The 27,194-nt window shown below is 39.7% G+C and overlaps 1 protein-coding gene across 2 annotated transcripts in view; it reads left to right on the plus strand.

Annotated features, from left to right (window-relative positions):
* The window catches only part of EML4 (EMAP like 4), a 167,409-nt gene extending 143,492 nt beyond the window's left edge, over positions 1-23,917 (plus strand). For both annotated transcript variants that reach the window (XM_059827574.1, XM_059827584.1), the window contains 9 exons: positions 1,514-1,639; positions 1,763-1,894; positions 2,522-2,589; positions 8,757-8,845; positions 9,994-10,091; positions 14,615-14,702; positions 15,986-16,084; positions 20,437-20,567; positions 21,087-23,917. In XM_059827574.1, the coding sequence (XP_059683557.1) occupies positions 1,514-1,639; positions 1,763-1,894; positions 2,522-2,589; positions 8,757-8,845; positions 9,994-10,091; positions 14,615-14,702; positions 15,986-16,084; positions 20,437-20,567; positions 21,087-21,551 (1,296 nt within the window). In that variant the 3' untranslated portion in view covers positions 21,552-23,917. The remainder of the gene's footprint in view (positions 1-1,513; positions 1,640-1,762; positions 1,895-2,521; positions 2,590-8,756; positions 8,846-9,993; positions 10,092-14,614; positions 14,703-15,985; positions 16,085-20,436; positions 20,568-21,086) is intronic.
* Positions 23,918-27,194: the final 3,277 nt, after the last annotated feature.

Genomic DNA, 27,194 nt, shown 5'->3' on the forward strand with positions numbered 1-27,194 from the left:
CGGAGCCCTCCCCACCCTTTGGAGAATCAGTAGTTAGGATGACAGATTATCTTCTGGTTGCTGTTTTTTAAGTGGATGATGATGTTTTATTAAAAAAGTGTATCAATTTTCAGCCAATAAAGGAGCCTGTCTGAGGCTTCAGATCTCTTCTGTTTAAGTGAACAGAAATTGTAAGGTTTTTCTTTTCTCCAAGTTCTTCCTTAGTTTCTTTCACTCATCCATTTTTTGAGGATATTCTTTAGTGTCATCTGTGTTTTTGTTAAGTTTGCCTGTCTGGAGAAAGGCAATATTACCAGGATTTGAGGGTTTTTTTATAGAATTTTTGACACAAGACAAACAATAGGTAGGATACATATGGGTACCCTGTAAGAATGTAAGAGCTGTGTTAGGACCTTCTTTTGACTTTAACCTAAGCCAAGTGTTTAGTGAATATGTATGTCTTTGTGATTTGGCTATATGGCAATGCCAGGTAAACGGGGATGAACTGAAAAAAATTGTACCTTATGGATTTTAAAATATTTTTTTCCCCCCTGACAATAAGATGACCTCTTGAAATAATGTATTCTTCTTAAACAGTTGTTCTAGTAATGGTTTACTCTATTTACCTAGTATCCATTTATAGCAGCATTTTTTCCTTATAATTCCTAACATATATGTTTAGTTCCATCTAGAGTTTGTTATTACTTTGAATCTAATATTAACCTTTAGAAAGCATGGCTGAGAGTAAGTAAGCATTGACTATCATATACAACTCTTAGACTTGAGTAACACACTCTACTCATATCAGTGTCTCTGTTTTCCTTTTGTTAATAATGTTAGTTAAATCTAATTTTTTTTTTTAGAGAAATATTACCAGAACCAATTTTCTGAATGATTGTATGGATTTTCTATCTTGTGTGGCTGATATTAAAGTTAGTGTATTTTTTAAAGATAAATCATTTAGAAAACCAAACAAATGCACACTGTAAAATAAAGCACTGTATTAAAATTCAAGCATGCAATAAACAAACTCAATAAAACTCGGAGTCATTGCTGACATAAGGCATATGAACATTTACTTAAGGTTAATCAGGAAGCATTATGAAAATCAGGAAGCATTTACTGTATGCTGCAAGATTTTTTTATTTTTCATTATAAGTTTTGAAAAGTAAACAGTAACTATGTATTATTCCTGTCCTTACGTGATGAGCTATAAGGATGTGGAGTGCATTTGTTTAGTGTATTTGACACTGAAAAATCCGTGGAACTTAATTCGTAACTTTTTTCCACTGAGACTTGTTAAAATGGCATAATTGTGATTCTTTTGGAGTGAGATCCTCTAGTATGTGTCTGTACTGAACAAATAAATGAGGCAGGTTTCAGGTCAAGTCCTGATCTAATGTATACATGCTTAGATTTTTTTTTATTGGATGAACTGCAGTTCTGGTACTGTGTTGGTGCTCTGTTTGTGGCCTTCAAAAATATGCCCATATTAAGATGCATGATGTGGCTTCACAGATGTTTCTTTTCCTAGGTTCCTGACCAGTATGGAACCATCAGAGCAGTAGCGGAAGGAAAAGCAGATCAGTTTTTAGTGGGTACTTCACGAAACTTTGTTTTGCGGGGGACGTTTAACGATGGTTTCCTAGTTGAGGTACAGGTGAGGACAGCTTTTTTTTTTTTTTTTTTAAACCCAAGAATGTAAAGGGTTTCCCTGCTGGTGTGTTATTTTAAGGGAGTCTTTATTTTATTCATTGTTAAATCATGTGTGTTTTCTTGCCAGGGACATACGGATGAACTCTGGGGACTGGCATCCCATCCTTTCAAAGACCTATTTTTAACATGTGCTCAAGATAGGCAAGTCTGTATGTGGAACTCTGTGGACCACACACTGGAATGGACCAGGCTGCTAGATGTATGTCAGCCCTTCAACATTAAATATAAAGTTGGAAAATAGGAAAAAGCATTAATTTTCTGAAACATCTTTGTCCCATGTGATTGCAAGAGGAGCAAAAATCCTGTAGTTACAGCATTAAAAACAGCTATTTGGAGGCTTTGATAAACTTAACCAGACTCATCAGACATTGTATAAACTGTAATCTGGTTACCATTGTCTGATGCCATTCTAACAATCCAAGTCAAATAAAACTCAACATCCTTTGTTCTTGTTAGAGTTTAACTTTTTTTCCAATTACTGAAACAATTCAAAGAGGATATCATACAAATGTGCAAGGCTTGGTTTTAGAAGTCCTTCCTTACTGTATTGTTCATTTCATATTTTGTCTAATTCTGTCCTACTATCCAACCAAAAGTATCTTTTTACAGAGAAATTTAGGCTTTTTACTTGCAAGAAGGTCGTGTAATCCCTGTCACTGCTACATTAGAAGTAAATCAGTCTGAGGATTGTAAGCATGCTGCTAACTAATTAGTTTTTCACTGTGTCAGTTCACCTCAGGCTTTTAGAGTAGCTTTGGTACAAGGAGAGGTGTTTGACCGTAAGGAAGTGGACAAGTGAATGATGTGTCTGTGCCTCTCTGTTCAGGAACCGGGGCACTGTGCTGACTTCCATCCCAGTGGAGCAGTGGTTGCGATAGGAACGCACTCGGGCAGGTAAATGCCTTTCAATTGAATTGTGCAAGTTTAAAGGAGATGGTTTGATACTAGGTGTCTTTATATATTGGAATTTGTATATCATTTGTTTTTTATTCTGTTTGCTTGAGGTTAAGTGGCCTAAAAAGGTTGGGGAAAGGGGACAGATCTTTATTACGTGGGTTAGATGAAGACAGAAGGATTATTTGACTGTTGTTAGGCTGTTTTGGTTTTTTAACTACTCTTTCCAGATGTTGGTTTTTTTTTTTTTTAAACTTATTTTTTGTGGGGGTTTCCATGAGCACTCCTTATTGGCTTTACCAAGTATCATATATTTTAATATTGTGTGTGTGTGTGTGACAGTTTATAAGACAGATACAGTACTGATCTTTCCCCTTCCCAAATCAGACACAATTGCAACCTTCTAAATTGACATGGAAAGACAAGTGAATAGGCTAGTATTTTGATTTTTGTGTCAGACAAAGTTCAACGTGGCACATTGCTGCAATGAAGTGCTATTGAGCTGTTCACATTCATTCTTAACATGGTTGCTTATTTGAAAGCTATCAAAATACAAGCCAAATCCTTTAACTCAGGCTTCTTTCAGTGGTGAAAAAAAATTGTTTTAATTCATATCCAAACTCTGGCTTGGTGTCATCTCCCAAGAAAGGAGTCCCATGCAATGGATTTTTAGCAAGTAAAAGAAAAAATGGGATATTAGTAGCATTAGAAAGCTGAGAGGAGCAGATACTAAATATACTGGCCTTTTTATTCTGTTTTTCAGTTCTACCTCATGTTTGACAACTTGATGATAAAATAATGCTTAGTACATGTAAGAAAATTGCGAGGGGGACTGGTGTAATTTGCCTCCCAAAATTTTTTTTTTGTGCCTAAAACCCATTTTAAGTTTGATTTTAAAAACTGTTGAACATGAACAACACCCTTTAACTTTCCTGGAAAAACTAAATGTTAAATACTTTTTAAGGAGTTTCTTTCTCCAAGATGAAGATGCAGTCTTCACTAAATTCATTAGGTGTAACATCAGGCTAAAAAAATCTAGTTTACCTTCCTAAGAAAAATCTTGCTGAGCTCTTGTACCTTTGTACATTGTACCTTTCCATTTTTTCATCTCTTTCTAATTATAGCATTAAATTGAACAAGTCTTTTCTACCTTCATTAAACAGAGCAGAAGATACTGGCCTAATAGTACTTGAAACAGGGAAAAGGGAAAAGAAGGTCAGGCTACATTTCTTGAGAGTTATTAGACATTTTTGAAATTACATCAAAGCACAATGAAGGCATATTGGACAGGCAAAGCATTCAGTCTTGTGTTTGCTTTTGCCTTTTTTTTTCCTCCCAGAGCATTTTAATACTACTTTTTCAGTTCAGCACTTTTCAGATTAAATTAATATTTTTTTATTAGTTGAGGCAACTGGTTTACACTGCATTGGGTAAATTTCTGATGATGGCCTTGGGGTTTTTTTTGTTGTTTTTTTTTAACCTGTTCTTCTTGGAACTGAGCAGTTTTATTTTCACCATTATATTTTATTGCATTCTGAAATTGCATGATTCAGTGATAGGTTTGGGATATACACATGAAACTGAATTGAAATGAGGCCTGGTAAGTGTACAAGTGTATGAGAAATAAATGGAGTTGTGAATCAAGATAAACAGAACAGTTTTAAATTTACTGCCTAACCAGTGGCATCACGCAGTGCTTTCTGTGCCAGATAATCCACTCCAAGGGAATTATTTCCCAAGGAATGAGAGCTGCATGATGTCTCTTGATTAACGTACGAGAGAAAATAGTCTCAAGCCCTTAACAAGTTATTAAATAACTTGCTTGATTCATAGTCCAAAATGCATAAAGCCAATATTAAATGAGTATAATTTGTTTAGAATTCTATAAACCTTGGATGTGTCTATCTATTGTCATTCTAGTGCTGCTCTGCTTCCAGTACGGAGGTCAGTAAGACAGGGGTAGGGAATGGAGTATTAAGAAAGCTGGGTTTGATGGTTAAAATTGTGACATCTGAAGAAAACTAAACTTTCTACCTCTCTTCCCATTCTTGTCTGTTGTTTCACGGCAATGTTTTTTATCAGGCCAACACGTCATGTTTTTCGTGTGCTTTTTACGTACCACTTCCCATGATGAGTATTTCAGTATCATTTCCCTTTTTGGGCTGTCTGCAAATGCTGCAGGTTTTGTTAACCATTTCTTTAAATACTTTCTGAGTGCCTGATCATCAATTGTCTGGGATTGAGCCTGGTTTGGAGAGAACGAATACTTTTTGTGGACCTGCTGTTTGCTGGAAATGCACAGCTGAAAAACTAAAAAGGGCTGGCAATCAGAAATCCTGCCAGAAAAGTGGGTTTTTCAAGGCACTGTACAGATCCTTTTGCCATGCTGTCAGTGGTATTATTTGCAGGGAAGTGGACCTTTCTGTGACTAATCATGTAGAATATCTTGAGTGCTGTGCACCGCAGAAAAAAGACTAATAAGATCCTTACAAAAATACTAACATTATTAGGAAAACTGAAGGCTTGAGGACAAGACCAGCATAAGTCAGAGCCACAGGGAGGTAAATCAGTCAATAAAGCTATTGAAATTTATACCAGTTCAGCATCTGTTGTGGTATTAAGATGAAGAAGCCCAAATATCCCAGGGAACCAATCTTATAAGATGGGTTGGTTTGTTCACTCTGATTAATGCCTTGCAGGTTCAACATTCAGTATTAACTAAACATGGGAATTGCGAGTGTAAGTGCAAAAAATGTGTTACTACTTTGGAATACTGTTTCCCTGGTGATTTAATCAGAAAAATTCTGCATTCACAGATGTGAATTACCAGTAATAACTGTCTATCATGGATCAGAATTTGTTTTCTGAAAGAGAGCAGTTTTAGGGGTTTCGTTTCTAAAAACATGTATTTTTTAGATAGCAAAGGAATGGGAAGACAAGAAATGGATGAAAATGGCAAAAGTTCCATCTTGTTTACATGAACTCACAAACAAGTTAAGCGTGTTATCTTCGCTAACAATTAGGAGAAAATCAATAAAAGCCAGAAAAAGCAGAAGAGCTACTATCTTACAGCTGGGATACCATTCATCCATTTATTTCATCTGATCTACAGATCAGAAGTTCACTTGGCAGCCAAGCTTTGCATTTCACAGTCCCGTAGGACTTTTTCAGGGTCAGCTGCCGTTTCTGTGTTGCATACCTTTGTGTTGGAAGGAAGATCCTCTCCTGAAGCACAGTCTCAAGGTGGACCCTAGCTGTTAACAAGAAGGGCCTGTGCAGGGCATGCCGATCAACTGCTGTAGCCGCTAGATTGGAGACACGTTGCATGGAGACAGGCTTTCTTGCCAGCAGTTGCAATGTTTGCCATGGCCCTGGGAGAGTTTGAAAGATCGAAGAGAGCCTGTCTGGTTACAGCTTACGGAAGCATCAAGAAGCAGCTGAACTAGATGTGACCAACGCTTCCTTTCTTAATTAATATCAACGTTGTCACGGTGGGCTGACTGTTTCCTCGGACAGCTAAGATTGCCACTAATATCTCTTGTTCAGAAAAAAATTTTGGAGAATAACTGGTGTCACAAAGTGCTGTCTCCTAATGCCAAATGAAGTTCCGTGTGGACTCTTAAGAGCAGCAGAAGTTTTGCATTGTGTTTGATACCACACAATACCACCTCTTCGCTTTCAGTAAGGGGCGGGAGGGGTTGCATGTTTTTCTGGTTGCATTTTTAGGCTTTGGGTATTTTTCATTTTACATAATATTAACTGGAAGACTACCTGGTTCAGGGAACAGCCTCAAAGGACCAATCTCAAGAGCCGGTCTCAGAGCCAGCATCAAGAGGCATGTCCCTGCTGCAGCAGCCTCCCTGTCCTGGTTGAGTATTTTGGGACATGGAGGGGTCAGCCCTCCCCTTGGCTGTCTGGCAGAAGCTCTGTGTAGCACGGTCACCCACGGGAGGGCATGAGGAGGGGGTACCCATCCACTTCGTGGAAGACGACTGCTTTTAGTTGTTACTGTGCTCATAATCAGCTTTTATATCCAGGCACCACAGTGATGCTGCTCAGGATAAAAAACCAGGCGTCATGCTGCGTCATCTTGCTAGATAAATAGATTTTACAGTATAATGCCTAAGTTTTCTGGTAAAGCAGAAGGTCTTCCTATCTCCTGTTTTGCTGTCCGTGCACAAGAGGTGTGTTACCCACCTGGGCTGGAGCAGTGAGGAGCTCCACCCTGTGCTGAATTCAGGAAAACACAAATAAGAATGAGACGGTGGGGCATTGGCTTTCAGACCAGCTTCTCGTGTTGCTTGAAAACCAGATGACTTCAACTCAGTGATGCGTCCATGTGTGTTCATCACTCTTCTGTTGTCCCACCAGGATGTACTTTTAGAGCAGTTTTGCTGTCATGATGGAGTAATTGTTTTTCTTTCTATGGTGGCAAAATGGCATAGGTACCTTCACTCTCCCCCCCTACCAAACCCTTTTGTGGTTTTGGTGGTTGTTTTTTGGGTTTTTTGGGGTTTTTTTTAATTTATTTTGGTTTGTTTTTTAATATCCACACGCCTATCAGGGTTATCAGCCAGGTAACATTTTAGTGAAGCCTTTGGCAGGGCCAAAGGGGGGCATAGTTTGAACTAAATAGCAGAATAACAACTTGTAACTCCTAATGCATTCAGAGAACCTGCAAAGCTTCAGTGCATAGATTGGAAGAAAGCAAAAGTCCACTTTCAGCAGGGGATTACAGCAGAGAAATTCTGAGCGTGGTTTCTACTGATGTCCAGTGCAAACATACTAGCTGTTTTCCACTGGTTCCACCTGTCTTGCACACAGATTATTCAGCAGTCCGTGGCATGCGGGGCTGGGGTTTTTTGTTTTATGTGGTTCTTTAACCACAAGCTGGTTTTAAACCATTGGGACCAGGCCACTTTCCAGATACGCAGCTGCCGGACACCAGATCAACGTGAGCTGGAATCTCATCTCCATGCATGGGAAGCAGCAATGCACACTGTTGTTCTGGAGTTTATTTTAGGTTATGTATGTTTGTTATGGAATAAATGGTCCTAGCTTTAGTGGTGTCCCACCGAGTTCACTATGAGACAGCGAGTGGAATTGCCTCGCTCGTTTCCACAGTGTGTGAACTTGCCGTTTGCCACTAGGGACAGAAATCTGGCTGTGGCGTACGCACACGGTTGTGAGATCAGAAGTTCGCAGCAAAGAAATTAAATTCCGAGTACAGCTTTAATGTATTTAGCCATGTTGACATCTTACGTTTTCATGATACGCATGTATGTATATATATTTTTATTAATTTTTCATTGTCTTTGTTTTGCTAATGTTCGCTGTATTTAGGAGTTAGGTGGGCATCAGAACTGTTGCAAAACACACAGATTCTGCTGATACTGCCCGCTTTGCTGTCAGTGCTCATTTCGGTGTATGGGCCACCGAGTTTTTGTAAGCTTCTCTGAGCTTTTTACATGTGCCTTCTAAGTAATACTGCAGGTTAAAAGTTATTGTTAAATAAAAAATGCAATTAATTACCTTAGTTATAAATCATGCAAGCAGGAAATAAAAAAAAATATGCTAGGTTATGAACCATCACATTTCAGTAAATGGTTATTCCTTCTTACTTTGATAAAATTATTCATAGAAATTAAAGGACTGAGGGGAAAATACCGAATTAGAATATACTTTGTGTTTAAAATGAGTACAGATATGTTTTCCACTCCCTCCTGCTACCCCTGTTTTTCTTTTTTTTAACTTTGCTTCATACAAATTGAAAGATTAGTTTTTAAATCAAAGCTGCTCTTCAAAATGGGGAAGTATGGGGAAGAAGTAGTAGGTTAAAATTCAGCCGTAGCCTTAAGGCTTCAGGATGATAAGGTACAGTCATATTAGCTATCTGGTGACATGTTTATCATCCAGTAGACATTTTGGTGATTACTACAGTTCAAGGGAGGGGGAAAAAATCGGGCTGTATTTAGAATCTTTTATATATTCTTCACTGGAACTTGTATTGCTTTGTGAAACAGAAAAGCATTGCATTAAAAACGATGTTGGCTGTGCTGCCCTTGAGAGGCTAGCATGAGAAGATGAAGGCAGGCAGTCATTATTGCTCTTTTGCTTGCTTTTTTGTTGAGTGGAAGAGATACTCATTGGCATTCTCCTTTCTCTAGGTGGTTTGTTTTGGATGCGGAAACGAGGGATCTGGTTTCAATACACACTGATGGCAATGAACAGCTCTCAGTGATGCGCTACTCAATAGGTAGGCAGACTTGTACGGTCAGAATAATTGCTGATAAATGAGATGTCTGTTCTGTTAAACGGTGTTAAAGTACTTCCCAGTCACTAGAAAAGGCAAAGCTTTGAAAAAAATAATTTAAGATGCTTAATATATAACTGAATACTTGGTTACAGATTTGTTTGTGTTTACTAAATCTTGGCGTTTTGTAACCGCAGACATTACAGTCACCTTTCCCAGCCTTTCCTTCGTGTTGAACTGTACTGTTACAATAAACCTTAGCTTTGCTCCCAGAAAAACTGAAAGTTCTCAACTAAATAGTGGGCAGGTTAATAGAAAAGTCTGTAAAAAGCTTAGTATTTCAGTAATATACTTCTTAGTTAATTTTCAGGTTTATTAATACAAAAAAATAAAACTAAGCTCAGGTCTGTCTGAAGCTCAGAGCTGTTCATTAAGTATTTGCTCTGGGATTGCATGGAGTTCAAGCCAGTATTGAGTCTCCTCTTCAGATGTGAAGTGAGGTCATCAGAGGCTGAATCCTCTCAGTTAAAACAGCATGGAAGAACACTCTCATAAATCTGTTTCTTGTTTGCTTTTGGATAACATGCCATGTCAGTGGGCAAAATGTTCCTCTGCCAAGCGCAGAAATTTATTTTAATGCACTGATGTTCATTGACACTAGAGGCGTTTGATCATGATTCAAGGCAACTCTTGTCCATGTACTTTTTTTTTTTAATGGAGACAACACAGATTAGAAAACTGCTTGTAATGTTTGAATGCTCGACTTCTTCTTTAGACATATTTAGTGCTGGTTTATATCCAAAGCTAAGCTAACCATAGAGTAAATACTGTTCTGCATTTTTTGTGATACAGAAAACTCAAACCTGTCTGCTGTCAACAATTTCCAGAAATCCAATGCGATCTGAGGATTTATACCCTGTCCATTGCACACTTACTTAAAAAAAAGCAGAAGTGGAAGAACTTGCCCAAAAAACATACCCACAAAGTAAACAGATACTGACTGAAAAACAATATAATGTGAACAGTTACGTGTCCTTAAATACAATTCATAAGCAGTAGTTTGAGACTATTGTCTTAGTGATAAATCTGAAATCATTAAAATTTGGAAAACAAACAGTCTGTTAATTTATATCAAATATTTTGTGTTGTAGATGGCACCTTACTTGCAGTTGGATCCCATGACAACTTTATTTACCTCTACGTAGTAACAGAAAATGGAAGAAAGTATAGCAGATATGGAAAATGCACTGTAAGCAAACACAATCAGCAGTTCTTGCATTTTGATGTTATAAATACACTGAGGTGTTAAGCAGTGGAACTCTCTCCGGGTTGGTGCTTTTCTGTTTTTAGTTTTGGTTATAGGTTTTATGGGGTTTTTTTTCAGCATTTGATTGATTTTAAACTTAAGTCTGATGGGAACTGCAACCGTTAGTGTTAGGTGAACACTTTGGCATCAAACATGACTAATTTCTCAGACTATTGACTTTTTCTTTGAAATGGGAAATTAGCGGTAAGATGAAGAAATGCCTTGTATACCTATATGCACACTAGATGGTGGAATGTCGTTAGAATATGTAATTTTGGAGGTTGCAAATGCGCACTATTTTCAGCTATAATTGTTACTAAAAAATTTGGAATTGGGGGATAAGTTAACAATACATTTCTGGCACAGGGTAAATAAATGTAAGTGTAGCACAAGTAGTGGAGTTTATGTTAGTCCTTACACTTACATGAGGTTGTCCCAGTACTAAAAAGACATACTTTTTTTACCTTAAGTACTTAGTTATCTAACATGCTGGCCTTAAGTTCAGCTATCTCTTTAGGTTAGTGGGAATATTTACATAAAGAACATGTTAATGGGATTTGCAAGTGATATCATAAGAATAGGTTTACATTTGACATGTGAAACGTGTTTTTAAGGAACGCATCCCCTGCTCAAAACACTTTTCATATGTTTGTCACCAGTGGCATTTCTTTAGTTTTAAAAATAAGATAATTTCTCAAGCTGCTTTGTTAATTTGAAGATAAGTGGTAAGGAGACCATAAGGCTAAATTGGGGGGGGGTTCATTTCTAAGATTTTTTTTTTTTTTTAATTATTATTCTTCTACAACCTTTGATGCAAGACTTGCAGTGGAAACTGTTAGGGGGAAACGGAACAGGCATTAGTCAGACCTTTAGTGCCATGTATGGTGTCTCTGAGAGATTTCTACCCATCATTCAGCTGAGGATGCCCTGCGCTGCTAGAGCGTGGGGGTCCAGAGCAGCCTGAGTCCAGCTGCTGCTGGGGGCACGGGGCTGCCAGGGCTGTAAGCAGCAGCAGGTTTGCTCCATCCCTGTGGTGTGCAGGCTGGCAGGGAGGGCTTGGTGCTGGAATGGGATGCGGCTGGGAGGGAGGGCTGTTGGGTGTGCTGGAGACTCCTTGATAGCAGGGTGGTGGTGCAGGGTGAGCCAGGGCACCCTGCAGTCCCCAAGCTGGGTGGTGACGGGGTTAGCTGATAGCACAGTGATCGTGAGATGAGAAATCAGGTCTGCAGCCTTCCCGGGGACCTCAGGCAGTGGGGAAAGGACTGAGCCTACAGGGAGGTCAGACCAGTGGGGCTGGTGGGGACAGCAGTGGATGTCTGTGCCTCGCTACAGCATTTCAGCCTGTCACTTATTTTTTAACCATAAAAGATAAAATCACTCAGAGATGGCTAGTCTTAACATACATTTATTTAGCATAAATATTTAACATAATATTTAGCTTGCTACGTACTTCAAGGTCTCTGTGAGCTCTTTGAAGATGTATGAGGTCATTTATTTCTGTATATCATATGTATTATGTATCAGGAGAGAGCATATTGTAATTTAAACCAGCATCTGTATGTCTGTCTGTCCCTCTGCCTTGGCAAGAAAGAGCATTGTTCTACTCAGGCAGAAGCGTTAAGACTTCAAAGCAGATTTCGGTTAACCGTTTTTTTCCCTCTGAGTGGCTGCGTGTAGAAGCCAAAATTAGCAACCTGGTTTCTGTCGGGGCTGAGCTCCCCTGACCCTTCCAGCTTGTGCAGAAGGCAGCAGTGTGTTAGCTGACCAGAGCTAACACTGCTGATCGGATTTCACGTGCCCTGCGTCTCCCCTCTGCTCCCTGCCAGCACGCTGGCAGGTCAATACCAGCTTGATGCTGAGCAGGGAGGCACCCACACACGCTCAGGACCCGGAGTGCTCTCCTGGCCGGTGCTTGGGCGCTGGCACTGCATCCTTCTGGCGTTCTTCTGTCATTCAGTAGCCTTGCGGGTGACCTCCAAGTAGTATGACTCAGTCCTCCTGGTAGTCAACTTCTGGTTGTTTCTTCCAACTTGAATACATTATTTGAATACTTTCAGAAGGATTTTATCTACTGAACCAGCATCAGCTTGTGCCTAAGGGCCGTATACCCACAGTTACGTTTAAATCCCCTTTCAGTCACGACCAGGCTTTCTGCTGCTGCCTGAGAGGTGAGCCTCTGACCTGTAAGTGTGTTTCCACAGTGAGGGATGGTGTTGGTTGTGATCAGAAAGAATTTCAGATGAGTCAAACTGTTTCGACTTGTGCAGCTGTTTTTTGAGGGCTCCAGCTATGCAGACAGCAATGTGAAGGTATGGGCTGGGTTACGAACTTCCAGTGTGTCAGCAGCTCCAAGGTAGCTGGCGCTGTCTCTGGCTTACATCCGAGATACCTGTTAGCAAAGGAGAAGCAAGTGCCGTGCATTTGCCAGGTGGGCTGTGGGGTGAAAGCCACACAGGCAGCCACACTGAAGTATTTGATACACTGGACTTAACCTGAAATAATTAGTGTGCCAGTCCTATAGGCTGTGGGCATTTTGGCCATTGCACCACTTAAGTCTGAAACAGATAAACATTGCCAATGAAGGAGAGGGTTTCCATTTAGTCAGTTTTACTAGCCAGTGATAATGTGAGTAACTATGTTCATTGTATATAAAGTTACAGAAAAGGAAAGAGTAAAATCTTGCCTTATCAGTGGGCAGCTACCAAAGAAAGATTTTAATAGAAAATGGGATCGTCCTGTTGAAAATGCTACGACAGTGTTATGTTCCAGTTCATCGTTCAGTGATCGCTTGCCTGAAGGGATTTTGCAGCATGGAGCCCCCTGGCCAATTGCTTTATTCCCTCCCCCACCACCCCCAGGAATTTTAACAGCTGCCAAATGTCTGGCAGGATTTAGTAAATGACCGACCAATTCTTTTCCATGTTGGAATTCGCTTGCAAATTTGAAGACTTGGAAAATAAGGGGGGAGAAAAAATCCTAGCCAGTTGTGCTTTTTTTTCTTCTTCTTTTTTTCAAAATACCAAGTTTGCATGTGGATATCATATATCCCACCCATGACTGCAAAGCAGTTATGTCAATACACAGTTCCTCTGCTTGAGGCAGAGGCTAGTTCATAAGTAAATAAATCTTAAAGGCTAGCTTTTCTCCTAAATGTTTTTGCAGTCTCTCACAGAGGACCTGGGGACAGGGAGACAGACACAGGTGTAGTTCTACATGTAATTCTGGAAGCAATGAGCATCTGTTAGAGTTCTCCGTAGAGGAGGTTGGTGTGGTGGGTGGCGCGGCAGCCAGTGCGGTGCGCCAGCATGGCCCTGGCACAGTGGGTGCGCGCTGGGCCAAGAGACCATGAGGGGGCTCGAGTGACGCCGTATTCATAACGCCCACCAGGAGAGGGAGATGAATAGGCATCTATCAGTCAAGAAAGTGGCATTTTGTTGCCTGGCAGAATGACTAGGAGGGGGAGAAAATGGATGGTCTTATAAAGGGAAGAGGAGCAGTAAGGAGAAACGGAAGGATGGAAGAAAAAAAGAGTGAAATGATGTCCATTGATTTCCTACCCTTTCCTCTACAGAGAAATAATTTATTCCTACCTTATGCAAATTTGCGGCTTCTCTGGAGCCTCTCATATCTTTATTATTACTGTTATTACTACCAACAAAAAAGTTCATGCACAGGAAAAATACTCTGACAGCTGCATTTAGCTTCTCCCTTAAAAACAAAGATGAGTGTTTAGCCCTCATTGTGCTCTTGATGGTGATAACTAAGCAATGAGGCCAAAGTGTTTTGACTCTTATATAGATGAACCTGTGCCTATAGGAAAGACTCCTTTCGAAGCTGGCACTAACATGCATGCAGTGTAAGAAACACAGCAGAAACTTCCAGAAAGCTAAGGAGGGTATTCTTGTAACACCAGTCCTTGCTCTTGTAGTTTTACATGGTGGTTGTTAACCAAGGTATCCGAAGTTTTTAGGACGAGCAAAGGTTATTTGAACGTGCGTGCATTTAATGAAATTATTTTGAATGGACAGAGAAATAAAAGAGAGTCCTATCTGTCATTTTTCTGATGAGATCTAAAAATGATCCTGTGTAAGTTACTTACCTTTCTCAATTACTAGCAGCGTATACTTTCTTAATTCAAGTACAAATGCGAGTTCATCCTTATTTTAGCAATATACCTTCTAGGAGTAAATCATTCTGGATTCTAAGAGGGACAACACCGTTTACAAGTGAAGAATCCACCAGGCCATGGGAGAGGCACGATGCCCAGCCTGCGTTTGTTTAGCTGTTAGGGAGTGTGGCACTGTGGAGTAAGGAGCCTTTAAATCAGCACAAGTGAATTGTGGCAGACCTGGGGTGGGTGGGGAGGTGCTTTTTTGCTGTTAGCTGTCCCATCTGTGGGTGCAACTTCTGCTTCTGTTTGAATTAAAATACGTGTTTCATGTTGGTGTTACTGCATTCTTCTCCAGGGACATTCCAGCTATATTACACACCTTGACTGGTCCCCGGACAACAAGTATATAATGTCAAACTCAGGAGACTATGAAATACTATACTGTAAGTATGAAATTTAATACACTGGAAACAGAAGTATGTATTTGCTGTCAGAATATTTAAAGAGTGTGTTTGATCGGAACTGTATAAAATGCTTGCTGACAAAGGAACCAATTTGAACTTGTGTAACCTGGTATCTTGATGTTATTCAGAGTTGTGTATTACCTAATGGCAGTGCCAAATGTAGCTTACTTCTTTACAAGGTCATAAATCGCTTTAACAGCATAGAAATTACAGAACAAGTGGCACTACGTTTTGATGTTGGCCCAAAGTTCTGTAGATTGAAAATAATATATACAGTTGTCTAATTAGTGTCAACAGTATCAGTTATTTTGCGCGAATAAAATCTGTAGGTCTGTGCCACTGTTCTGTTCTGGGGTTTCTTTTTTTAACCTTTATCTTGGTTGGTGGTGTGGAAAACTAAGGAAAGCAATAATACTACTTTAATGAGTTAGTGGTAATAATGTTTTTGTGTTTGTCTTTTTTTAATATGTGAAAACACTAATTTAATATATAGTGGTTATGTCGAAAGTTCAACTTGCATAGTGCATATCAGTCTGGTTTTAAATTGTTTTTTGTATTCTTGTCTTCCTGTGGCTTTAAGAAGATCCAAGAGGATTGTAATTCTGTTCTTGTACAGGCAAGAGAGCCATTGGTTTAAATATCTGTCACCTTAACATGTTCTTTCTGCCTGTCACAACTTAGGTTTCAAATCTGGATAGTGCAATATCTCAATCTACCAAAAGGAAGTGTTGGTGTTTATAATTGCCTGTATAGGGAAGCAAAGAGGTGTGACCCATTAGTACTGGGCTGGTGTATTGAAAGATGGACATTCTTTTGGGAAGCAGTCTTTCCTTTCCTAGTTAGAAGTTGCAAAACAGTCTAAGGCTCCTCTGGCAGTAGTTTCTCGCTGTTCTAACAGCAGAGCTTCCTGAATGATTGATTGCATTTTAGCACATTAGTGGAGGTGGTAGGAAGGAGAAATTATTCTATTATAGACTCTATTAAAGCATTTTGTGGAGTAGGTAGCAGGGGATCCAAGGTGCAGGGAAGTGTTTTGGAATACACTGATCTGAAGAGGGAAATGAGAAGTAAATGTGACTCTTACTTGAAGCTTTGCTTGGTATTTATCTGGAATTTGGTAAAGGTACTGGTCTGTCTTTGCCTCTACAGTGTGATTCCAGATTGGTTTTAAGATGCATTTATTTACTGTCTTAGCACCTTCAAAGAGCACATATGTAAATATAAAATTATATGGCATAACTCATCATTCACTTTTTTTACAGGGGACATTCCAAGTGGCTGTAAGCTAATCAGGAATCGTTCTGACTGTAAGGATATAGATTGGACGACATACACTTGTGTGCTAGGCTTTCAGGTGTTTGGTAAGCACCATTTAACTTGCTTTTAAGCTATTCACACTGTGCTTTTGTGTTTTCTTTTGCTTCAATATGTCATTAGAAATACGCTGTTAATGATTGTTGAGGATGGTGCTTAGATGACAGACCAAAGAGACTGACCACAATACTTGTCTGTGATACAGGGCACTGGATGCTCTATAGACAATGCATAATTGATTTCTATTTAGCCTTGAAGTTTGGCATTTGATTTTTCTGTTGTCATTTTAGACTACCAATTTTGGAGGCACTGAAGCAAAAAGCTGATATTTTAAAGTGCTCATATGGCACATGTATATTCTCCTTTGCTTACCTTGTTTTGGGATAGGAACAAGACTATGTGAGTGTAGGTTACAGTTCATGACTTAAAATCATGACAGCACTTTGATACCTGTAGTCAAAGGTGAATAATATGCACTGCTTCTAAAGAGTAAAAATGCTTTGAAGATTAAACAGATTCTTTACCTAGTAGTTTATTTTTTAAATGTACAAAAAAAATTTACAAACAATTCAGACTGCTTTTGCTGAAGGCAGCTCTGTTAGCCATAAATGAGGAGACCCTCTGTGAGGGGTTGAAAAGTATGGTTCAGCCTGTCAGCGTTGTAAAACCAAGTTTTGTGAGCAGGATGCTGAATGTCTCGCTTCCACTGCTGAGATCAGATACCTGCCTCTGTTCTTCATGTTGTTGGAAACATCAACAGCAGATAAATCATCAGATTCTTTAGAGGTGAGGGTTAGGTCTACAAATCTCTTCACAGCTACTAGGAGTTCAACTTTGAATATCAGTTTCTATGCAGGGTAGAAAAAAGTTAAGTCTGAGTGCTTTCTGTAGCTTCTGACACCTATTGTGCATATTTTAGGACTGTCATGTGCTTAATGAGCAAGTAGTCTTAAAGGATTGCAGTTCATTTGTGGGCTAAAACTGACACTCTTGTGTGGCATATTGATTGGGTGGAGAGCATTTAGTGCTTTATAACCAGGCTGGATTTCCTTTCTGGGTACCAAAGATCTGAGGCAGAGCAGGAAAAATAAAGGTGTCAGAGAAGGAAGATGATAAACTGCATAGATATTTTTGGGTTGTTTGGAGCTTGAGGTAGGTGGCAGAAATAAACAGGAGCATGCTGTTTCTGGAGCTGAATACTGTTTCTTACTGCTAGTTTGATAGAAAATATTGGCTCCCATTAGCCTGAGACCTGTGAACCGGGTTGTGTACGTGTTTGTTTTTATTCAGTCTGTCTGGGTGAAGTAGAGAGTGGTGGGTGGCTGTTTCCTCCTGCTCTATGCATGTAAGCCTAGGCTGACAAGGAGTTGGTCCTCAGCAGTCGTTTCCTCACTGTCTTTGCTACTGCGACCGAAATAATAGTGCAACATAAATGCCTTTTTTAAAATGGAGTATCAGAAGATTCAGGAGACACTTGAGAAAATGAAAAGCAAAACTCTGTTTGACAGTAGTATGACGTCTTTCTCCAGGAGCAATGAAAACGCTTTGTAAGGACTGAATATTCCTTCTGGAATAGCCTTGGAGCGAAAGCCATTTTACGTTTTATGCAGAGTACTTGAATCTACCAGAACCATGGAGGTAGCAGACAGTGGATCTGTTGCTACTGAACTTTTACCACTACATTTGGTAATAGAGCAGAGAGAATAAGGGGAGCAGCTGTCTGAATTCCAGTGCTTTCCCAGAAGTGTCCTTTACTCCTGACCTAAGGAGATGAGATGTTGGGAGTGCAGAAAGAGTTTGGTTTCACATCTAGACCATTGGTTTTGTCTGTTTAACAGCTGTCGGATAGAAGTTAGTGGTGACTGGGGCCAGACTGGAGATGAGCAGCTCCCAGAACCACTGTTTTGAGAAGCCTTTTTACTTCCTGTTTTTAAAAAGTGGCTAAGTCTGCTGATCCTGTCTGCATTCCCTCTTGGATTAATACAAACTTTAACCACTTTGGATTAAGTTTAATTAGTCTCAACTGCTCTCAAAATCTTCAGTGTGCCAGAGGACCTGGGAGTGAAGTAGATAAAGCAGATAATGTGATGTTATTCTGGGGCAGAACAGAATATATTTAAACTTCCTAGCCAAGATTCATCATGCTTTAATTTTATATTGTCTGGTAGTCTGACACCCTTTGCAGAATCTTAAAATTATGGCTTGGTCTCGGACAAAGACAAGTATTTTCCCATTAAATCAGACAGCGCAGCTAAGCCAACCTAGCAGATATTTGCTGCCCAAAGGAGAAGTCTGGCTTTGACCCGATGATGAGCTGGCTCAGGGATCCAAACAAGCCAAGGGCTGCTCATCTTGATGTTCAGGAGAGAAGGTTAAGTTTATGGGATTTGGGCTTTTGGGGTATATGTTTTACTAATTTAGTTCTGTGGATAGTGTGTCCGTAGGCTCAGGCATTGCACTGTTGTCAAGCAGAAGAAAAAGGATGGAAATGCATGGTTTGGATGAGAATAGCATCACTCTTTTTTGGCAGTTAATATTACTTTGTTGGCTCAGCAGTATCAGTCTGCACCCTGAGCACTTGAAGTCACTCTCTCGTTTACTGCACATTTCCCACGCTTTTGTCTGAGCAGGTTCTTTTGAGAAGCTTACTGCTGGCTAGCAGAATTTGTTAAAATTGAAGTGCTGCTGTCGTACCTAATAACAAAGTCCTATTATTTTGTATTTTTTGTTATTTTTACAGTTATTAAGAACTAAGAACTTGGTTATATTAATGTCTTGGTTTTTCCATGTTTTGCCTAATGCCTTGAAATCAAATTCTGCTGTCCTATGACAAAGGGTTGTCTTACCTTTAGAGCTGCTAAAGGAATTTGTGAACACAAAAGATGTTTAATAAGAGATGTAATCTTGAATATTAGTCTTTTTAATCTTAAATTAAAAAGAAGAGGAAATAGCATAGCTGTTTGGCACAGTCTGCCTAAGGTGGTAGCTGAAACTTCAGGAAACTGCTTTGAAGTTCATTTATTATTCCCACCTGATGACAGTATTTTATATATTGACTGCAGAAGAAAGTTAAAATTCATTCATTTTGAGCTAATTGAAAATTCTTAAATAGTATATATTTTTCAGGTTGGTTTCATTGATGTGAGAGCACTAAAATGTTTCTAAATACTTTCCTTAGCATTTCATGTCTTTATTTAGTAAATAATCTACAATGTACAAAGCTGCCATTGTTATTCTTCAGAGAAAATAAAGAGTTCTTACTCCACCCACTGAAGAATGGGGGAAAAAAAACTTTAAAGTTAAATGCTATTTGCCATTTTTCTTAAAACCAAGAAGAGATACTGTGGGAGTTTGAAAAAGATAAGGCAATTCTAAGTCAGCGTTTTGTGCTGTATAAAACAGTGGACAGCACATGTTTTTTATTTTACCAAAGTCAGTGATTGTAAGGGAGGAAGAAGATATTTTCATATCTGATAATGGACATCCCTCTCAGTCAATTGGACACACGGTTTTTCAGGGTGGGGGGTGAAATTTGAAGGGGGGGGAAATCCTCCTAACTCCTGAACTAATGAGAAACCCAAGTCTAAGCTGTAAAAATATGGTACCTTTGACATAAATTAGTATCTTATAACCCCTTGCTTACCTTTTGTTCAGCTTTTCTTGCAGATGTGAATCATCGGTTTTGTTATGGGCATCTCTAGGGTCTTTATTTTTTGTTAAAACTAGAGCCTCCCCCCCAGCCCCAGTTTGTTCAGTGCTTTTCATCCAGGCAATGTTGTTATTCTTTTGTCTAGACATATTAGTGTCATTCTTTTCACTTAAAAGCATATTGAATTGTACTTAAGCACTTGACAGCACTTACATCTATGAAACTCGTACAGGCTGGGTTTCTGTGCAAAAGTATCGTCAATCAGTTGTCTCCTTTGAATCATGCAAATACTAGAAATTGCTCCAGATGTAAAATAAAACCAAAAGAAATCTCTACATAATGCGTGGTACCTGGGCTTGTTCCATGCTTCAGCATCAGTCTTGCTTTTAAAATGTTTGTGCGTGAATGAAAGTGTTAAATTAAGAGTTGCCAGTTTTAGCAGCAAACTTAATCTTAAGATAAGCTTTAAACAAGACTGAGGTTTTGAACAGGAAACTTATCAAGCCCGAGAGGTTATCCTGGCCAAGGCTGAGGGTTTTGGGGGGACCGGGTGGGGGAGAGGCATGAGACAGCAAAATGTTAACGATATTTAATGCAATGCATAATCCATTTTCCAGTTAAATGTCTTACTTACCTTTTGTTAAGCTTTCCTTTTCTCACAGCTTTATAGATTTTATTTTTGTTTATGGATTGTCTTTTAATTTGTTTCTAAAATTACCATCGCTAAATACCTGCTCTACTCTCTCCTAGGAGTTTGGCCCGAAGGATCGGATGGGACAGACATAAATGCCCTTGTCAGATCGCATAACCGAAAAGTGATAGCAGTTGCTGACGATTTTTGTAAGGTCCATCTCTTTCAGTATCCCTGTTCCAAGCCAAAGGTAAGTCTAGACCAGTCTAGTCTATGTGCTTGTTTGCATTGCATGGAGCTTTCCTTGCCAGACACCTACTTCCAGCCCGGTCGTTTGGGAACTTGGCAGCCAAATGACTCATTCATATCTGAGTACGGTGCTAGAGACAAAAGCATGATTTTCCCCATTAAGTTTATATAAAAAATAGAAAATACAAAATAATATAAAATAGAAAATAATACACCTAAAAGTGAAGTAGCTATAGTTATCCTTAAGTTCTGGAGCAGACGCTTGATGCTTCCTGTTGGCTGGCCCTGGTGTTAAGTCCATTACTTTTTGCATAAAGATCTAAATCTGACCCAAGTTACAAGCCTTAAGAAGAGAGGGTGTATTGTGGGGGGGAAAATAATGTAAATGTAATTCTTTACTCTTAACATGAATAAAGAGCAGTCTTGAAGGGCTAAACAAAAATAGTAGTGGTTTTGGATTTTGGTATCGCATGCTCTTCTAGTCAAGTATGTGATTTATCTGTCTGCTTGTTTTCAATAGGCTCCAAGTCACAAATACAGTGCTCACAGTAGTCATGTGACAAATGTCAGCTTCACCCATAGTGATGGTCACTTGATTTCAACTGGAGGGAAAGACATGAGTATTATTCAATGGAAACTTGTGGAGAAGGTAACTCTACCACAAAATGACATTGTCGTAGACATCGGTGCAACCAAAGTGCCCATCCCTGCCAGTGAAAATGCTGTACAGTCTCCTGCACCTCTTCCACAGCCTTTTAATGAAATGAACCAAAACGAAAGTGTAACTGGCAGCTCTCCAGCTTCTTTGGAGAGCAACTTGGAGCAGTCTGCAGAGGCCAGCGAAGAGCAAAGTGAGGAGCAAAGTGAGGGGAGCAGCCTGGATCCTGCTGAGCCGGGCTACGAGGAGCCCTCCAACGAGACAAGCGAGGAGCACAGTGAATCCACGGTCACTGAAGAGCAACAAGATAACTCACCGGTGTCTTAACGCTCCCAGCTGTGGCGGTTGTTATTTTCCCTTGGTGTGCGTGCTTTCATTACAGGGTGAGGGTTCAAATAGGGAAAAGTAGCTGAGATTCATGACCACTCCAGCTTTTGAGTTTCAGTGAGATTTTTAGTCTGAGCTTCAGTTCAACGTGTGGAACCATCCCAAGGGCCTGGCTTTACGGTCTGTGTCAAGATCTGGTCACGGTTAGTAGTGGACATTACCATAGATCCATTTCAGTTCTGAAATTGCTGTCAGGAAGTGGCATGAAATACATACTGGAAAAAAAGTTAGCTCTGAGAATTAGCTGAAGTAGACCACCTTAACTACGTGAAAGTGCTTTCTGAAAGAACTAAGCTGATGGGAAGTGCTGAGCTGTTCCGGCTGGGGAGTACTGTGCTGCTTTTTCCAGGTGCGAAGACAACCAAAACAAAAAAACAACCAAAAAGGTCTTTGTTAGGGCTGTTTTCCTTTGTTTTTTCTTAATGAGAAAAATAGAGGAAAAACAATGTAACGATGCCACATGTATGGCGATGCCTTCTTGATCTAACGCATATGCAATTTTCTAACACTACTAATTCCTAGTGGAGTCTGGATGTGCTCGCAGTTGGTCTGCCCTGGGTGCTGCTAGTTCTAAGGCAAATCCTGTCGAGGAACGGTGTCGGCTGTTCCATTTTCACAGACTATTTAGTAACAGACTAACCAAATACTGGCGTGTTTCACTTTTCATGACCTGAAAGTTGATTTAAACTGTAGGACATAATTGTCTTTTCAAAGAATTGCTTGCCTAGAGAGTTGGAACTTAAGAGAGTCTTTACAGTGACTTTGATGTGAATGGTAGAGAAAGCATGGCAAGAACACAGAAGTCAGATGGGCTCCAGAGTTAAACTTTAAGCCTTCAAGCAGAACTTGCTCCATCCCTAGTAGGAGAAATATAAATACAGTTAACTTAAATTATTAAATTGGTGCTTAGGATTAGTATATTAAGTTGATAATTTTTTCTTCTGAATTCTTAGTGCTAACTCTAAGAATCAGTAAACTGCAATCTCCCTTTTTTTTTTTTCTCCCTGGCTCCTTTAGCAGTTGTGATATAAGCATACAGTAATTTAGATGATGATGTGATTTATTATTTTTTTTCCCTAGACTTGCTGATCTTATTTTTGTGATTTTCGTTTCCCCCCTACCCCTCTCCGGGTTGCTCTAAGCCATGCAGCTCTCATGTGGCTATACCTGGCCAGTTACGGGATATCTTGGCATTTGTTATGCATTTGGAAAGTACTTTTTTTACGAAGTTTGTCAGATAGCTACATTTTTTTCTTAAGTGCATACGTTTCCTACTTTAAAAAGATACAGATTTACTGACAGATACCCATTTCCTATGTACTTGTTTATATTTTAATTACATAGAATTTTCTTTTTTAACTTGCTGCATTGTGCTGGTATTTTAGTTCTTAGTTAGAATATCATGTTTAGAAACTTTGGATGAGTTCATAAGTCTTAATTGTGCAAGCGTTTACGTGATTGTGCCATTCCAAAGTGCATCAAGACTGTCATTCCCTTACTAGTATCTTCTCAGGAGAAATGCTACAGATCAGGTATTTAGTCATCATTTGGAAAGATAAAAACAAATGGACTCCCAAAGGACATTTAGAACATTTATATATAAAATATATAAATATATATATACACACACACATATATATAAAAAATATCCTCTTGTTTACAACAGTTCCAGAAAACCTCAAAGTAGTTCCCTTCAGATGGAGGGAGATACGGATTCCAAGCAACCCATCTGTTTAAACTGTGCTCTGTACATAGAGTTTTACTGGAGAGCTCTAGTAAGCCTGGCTTGCAAATTTGTCAAATAGCAGCAATGGAAGATAAAGGTCAACTCATCAAAGTACTTGGTTCCAAATGAGGAATATGCTGTAGATTTAGAAAATAATCTTAGTAAAGGAGAAAGGATTTTGGAGCTAATGAGGCACAGAGCTCTCTCTGTCATTTTTATGAACTCCACGTAAGCAACACATTTCTTTTTGGAACATCTGTCACCTGGGGTTGCCATGTAAAGTGAGAGTTATAGTTGTGATATTCTTGTGTTTGTAGTTCAGAAGACTCTACTAATATGCAAAAAGCCTTACAGCTTTCAATTGCTGGCAACTACTGTTTAACAAATAATTAAATCTGTGATAATGGATGGAAATGGGTGGGATTATGTAACTGTAGATGTTTTAGAAAAATAATTGTGAATGAATTATGATTAAGAGTGTTTCATGTGAAGATGTTTGAGCCATTTCTATCTATCATGCATTCCTGTCTCAAGGCAGAAAATTTTGAAGATTAAAAAAAATAAAATAATCAAAATAATATATTGCTTTGTCTTTCTCCATATCTGTTCTGATTCCTTCTGTATACAGAGTGGATGCTGTCATCGCAGTTGCAATGTCTGGGTCTATGATTTTGGAAGAACCTTTTTAACTTGGGCTTTTTTGATAACCTCACAGACTGCCTAAAAATAAGTTGATTCAGCATCATGAATAATCCTGACAGTCCTGAGTATTGATCTTGTTTATTTTTTTAAAGTTTTATGACGCTTCCCTTTCCCATTTTTGATTAATATCCTACTAGCATTATCCTACTGTAGCTAATTGATGGGCAGCAGGGGATTACAAATAGGTATTTGTCCTGATGCGAAGTGCAGTCTACCTTCCAGGGTTCTGCCAGAAGCTTTCTTCTGGAAGTCATGCGAAAAGTACAAGCTTATTTTGGATGTAACATGTTAAATACCATGATGCTTCCACATTCCTGACAGTCTCTGTCCAATTGCAGAGGGTCACAGTATGCTGAATATATTCCTTGTTAAAGCTTCTCAGTCTTTTAAAAGGCTTTGAATCATCTCCATTGCTTGCAGCTGGTTTCTCTCCTTCACAAAGGGGAGGGGTGGGGTGGAGAAGAAAGAAACCTACAAGATAGCCAAATACCTCATGTTTATCCTTGCTTAAAGAAAAAACAAACAGAAAAACATCGCTGCCACCCCCTGAGTTTGACTGGAAACCTCAATGACTCTTCTTTTCCACCAAATTACCAGGAGAATGCTGCTGTTCTGACTTGAGCAACAAGCAGATGTCCTAAGGTCATGCTGTGCTGTTTCCAGCACACCCACAACATCATGTACCACTTTGCACTGGGGGCAGCTGTGCAGTGGTGTGCTTTTCTAGGCTCTGCTCCCTTTCTCTCCAAATTCAGCACAAGGCTTTTGCTACCACTTCTCCTGGGATGCTTGGTAAGGCAGGAGTCTTCCCACAGAGGAGGCAAGCTGGTCGTCGTAAGGAGCAGGTCAGCTTGTCTTCTGTGAGCCTCCCTCATGCTCCAAGTGCCCACTCTTGGGACAGCAGCATCTGCTGCCAGGTTAGGTAGCTGCAGCGATGGTATTTGTTATGTGGGGCTGAAGTTCAGGGTGGAAGCTCCACTGAGGCATAAAACTATTATTGACACCCCATTTTACATGATTGAAACTTCAAATTTGCATTAAAATGTTTTTTTAGGTTGTGTAGTAAAAATACTTAAATGATAGGAAATGCCAAGCTTATGGATTCTTGCAGTATGCGTCCATATTCGGCACATGTCATACAAAGTGATATTAATTGGGTTTTACATATAAAGGGCATTTTGCAGGATATGACCACATACTTTGCGGGGTTTTCCCCCCGTAAAAGTTTCAGGATAGGTGAAGAAGAGGCTTGGAGGTGTGGATGGGTAGTGATGAACCAAGCATTTCTTAGGTTGATCTTGCTGTAATTCCCATTATAAATAACAAGTACTAGTTTTTGCATATGATGCATGTCAAATTCCAGCCTCTTACTTTTTTTAATCAACCCTAGAATGCATAGGTTCTGGCTTTGTCTCTGAAGGTAAGGCAAAAATTAAATTTGATTGTTACATTGATCATAGTCTACACTGAACAACATGCTGTATTTTCTGCTTTGTGCTTCACCCCGTAAGGTGTGTTACACCCCCTTATATTTCCTTCAGTTCAGTGCAGTAGTTCAATGGAATCAGCATAAAAATAAGTAGAATGTTCTTGTGAAATTTAAGCTTGGCCGAGCCAAACAAACAACAAATTCTCCTTTCCGCTGCCTCATGCCAATAAATTGTTGGTTCCTGGCAATGAAAGAATTAATATTAAATGAGGTGGGTTTTACTTGCGTGATATTTGTGCTGCTTGTTTGCTTTCCTTCTGAGCAAGTCCAAGCCCATTGCCTAATCTATTTCTGACAGATGTTTTATGTACTAATACTTAAATCAATGGAGGAGGAAAAACTGCTTACAGTAGGATTATACAATTTAGAAGGCAGGGCAGTGTACACATTTTAATGTATTTAATGTGCCTGATGTGTTTTTGTGCGCATACACACGTATGCAAGCATCAAACAGATAGGCTGCTCAAGGCCATTTTTTTGGTTTGAAAGAGAAACGTGGATGACATCACACCGTAGCGAATTAAGAAGGTTTAGGAGCACAGGGGAAAAAAGGTGTTCCCAGCAGGACGGCAAGGCGAGAGGACAGGGAGAGCAGGGCACAGCGGTGGGATGGCGGTTGTACCAGAGCTGCGTTTCCTGGGTTGGGTCCCCAGTACCCTCCTGTGTGGGTCTGGCTGTCCCCCTCCGTTGGGATGGGCTAAGTGGAAGCTCCTGACACATCCTCTAAAAGTTCCCTAAGTGATATGTCACGAATGCGAGACATTTCCAGATGACTGGAAAGCCCTTTCAGCGGTCTGCTAACCCTTAAACTTGCTCGGTTACCTTAAACTGAGCATAGGCCTCAGATTCCTCTTTATAAAGAGAGAAAAACTTAAAATTGGGAAGCTCGGCTGCTTCCTGGCACGGCTGAGCGTGTTAAAGGAGTGCTGAGGGGGTAGGAGGGATGAAATGGCCAGTTGAGGAGAGACTCCAGAGGACGGATCCTTGTTGCCATTGAAAAAGGAGGGGAAAGAATCGGACCAAAACAAAAACCTCCTGATGCTGTACTTAAGGCACTGTGTCAAAATGACTAAACTGATTTTAAGGAAAGAAGGGGTCATTATTACTGGATAATTAAAAAAAAGAAAAATTAACTCTTTTCCCTGCCCCCCCACCTCCCCAGTTGCCCTCTGGTCGGTTTTGTCTGTATGCTAAAACCTACAAGAGCTTTCACTTCTTCGGTTAGAAGTACTGGGTGGTTACAGGGTGGTTTTGAGAAACGGCAAGTTCATGGAGGTTTTGGCCAGGTTTTATTTTTAATAAGCAATTCTAGAAAGCTTGTTTTCTTCCAAAAAGTTCTACTAACAACCGTTGAAGATGTAGACTCTTTCCAGATTTTGGGTGATGTGTGTCCCTGTGATTTAAGTGGTGGGTTTTACAGCCCGGTACCCCCTTCAGAAGGGGACCTCTGGGCACTTCCCAGCTCTCACCAGACAAGTGATCTGCATAGTCAGCAAGGTCCGTGCCTTGTTCACAGCCTCTGCTGCGTGTCTCTGTACGTAACGTTATTTTGCTCTCTGATAACCCCCACGCTTTGTTGGTTCTCCAGGACTGCTGTAAAAAACACTTTCTATAAATTCTTAGACTGTCTGAATTATAGTCAGTTACATTGTCCCAGCTTTATTTT

The sequence above is a fragment of the Gavia stellata genome, chromosome 2 (assembly GCF_030936135.1).
Source record: "Gavia stellata isolate bGavSte3 chromosome 2, bGavSte3.hap2, whole genome shotgun sequence".
NCBI lineage: Eukaryota > Metazoa > Chordata > Aves > Gaviiformes > Gaviidae > Gavia > Gavia stellata.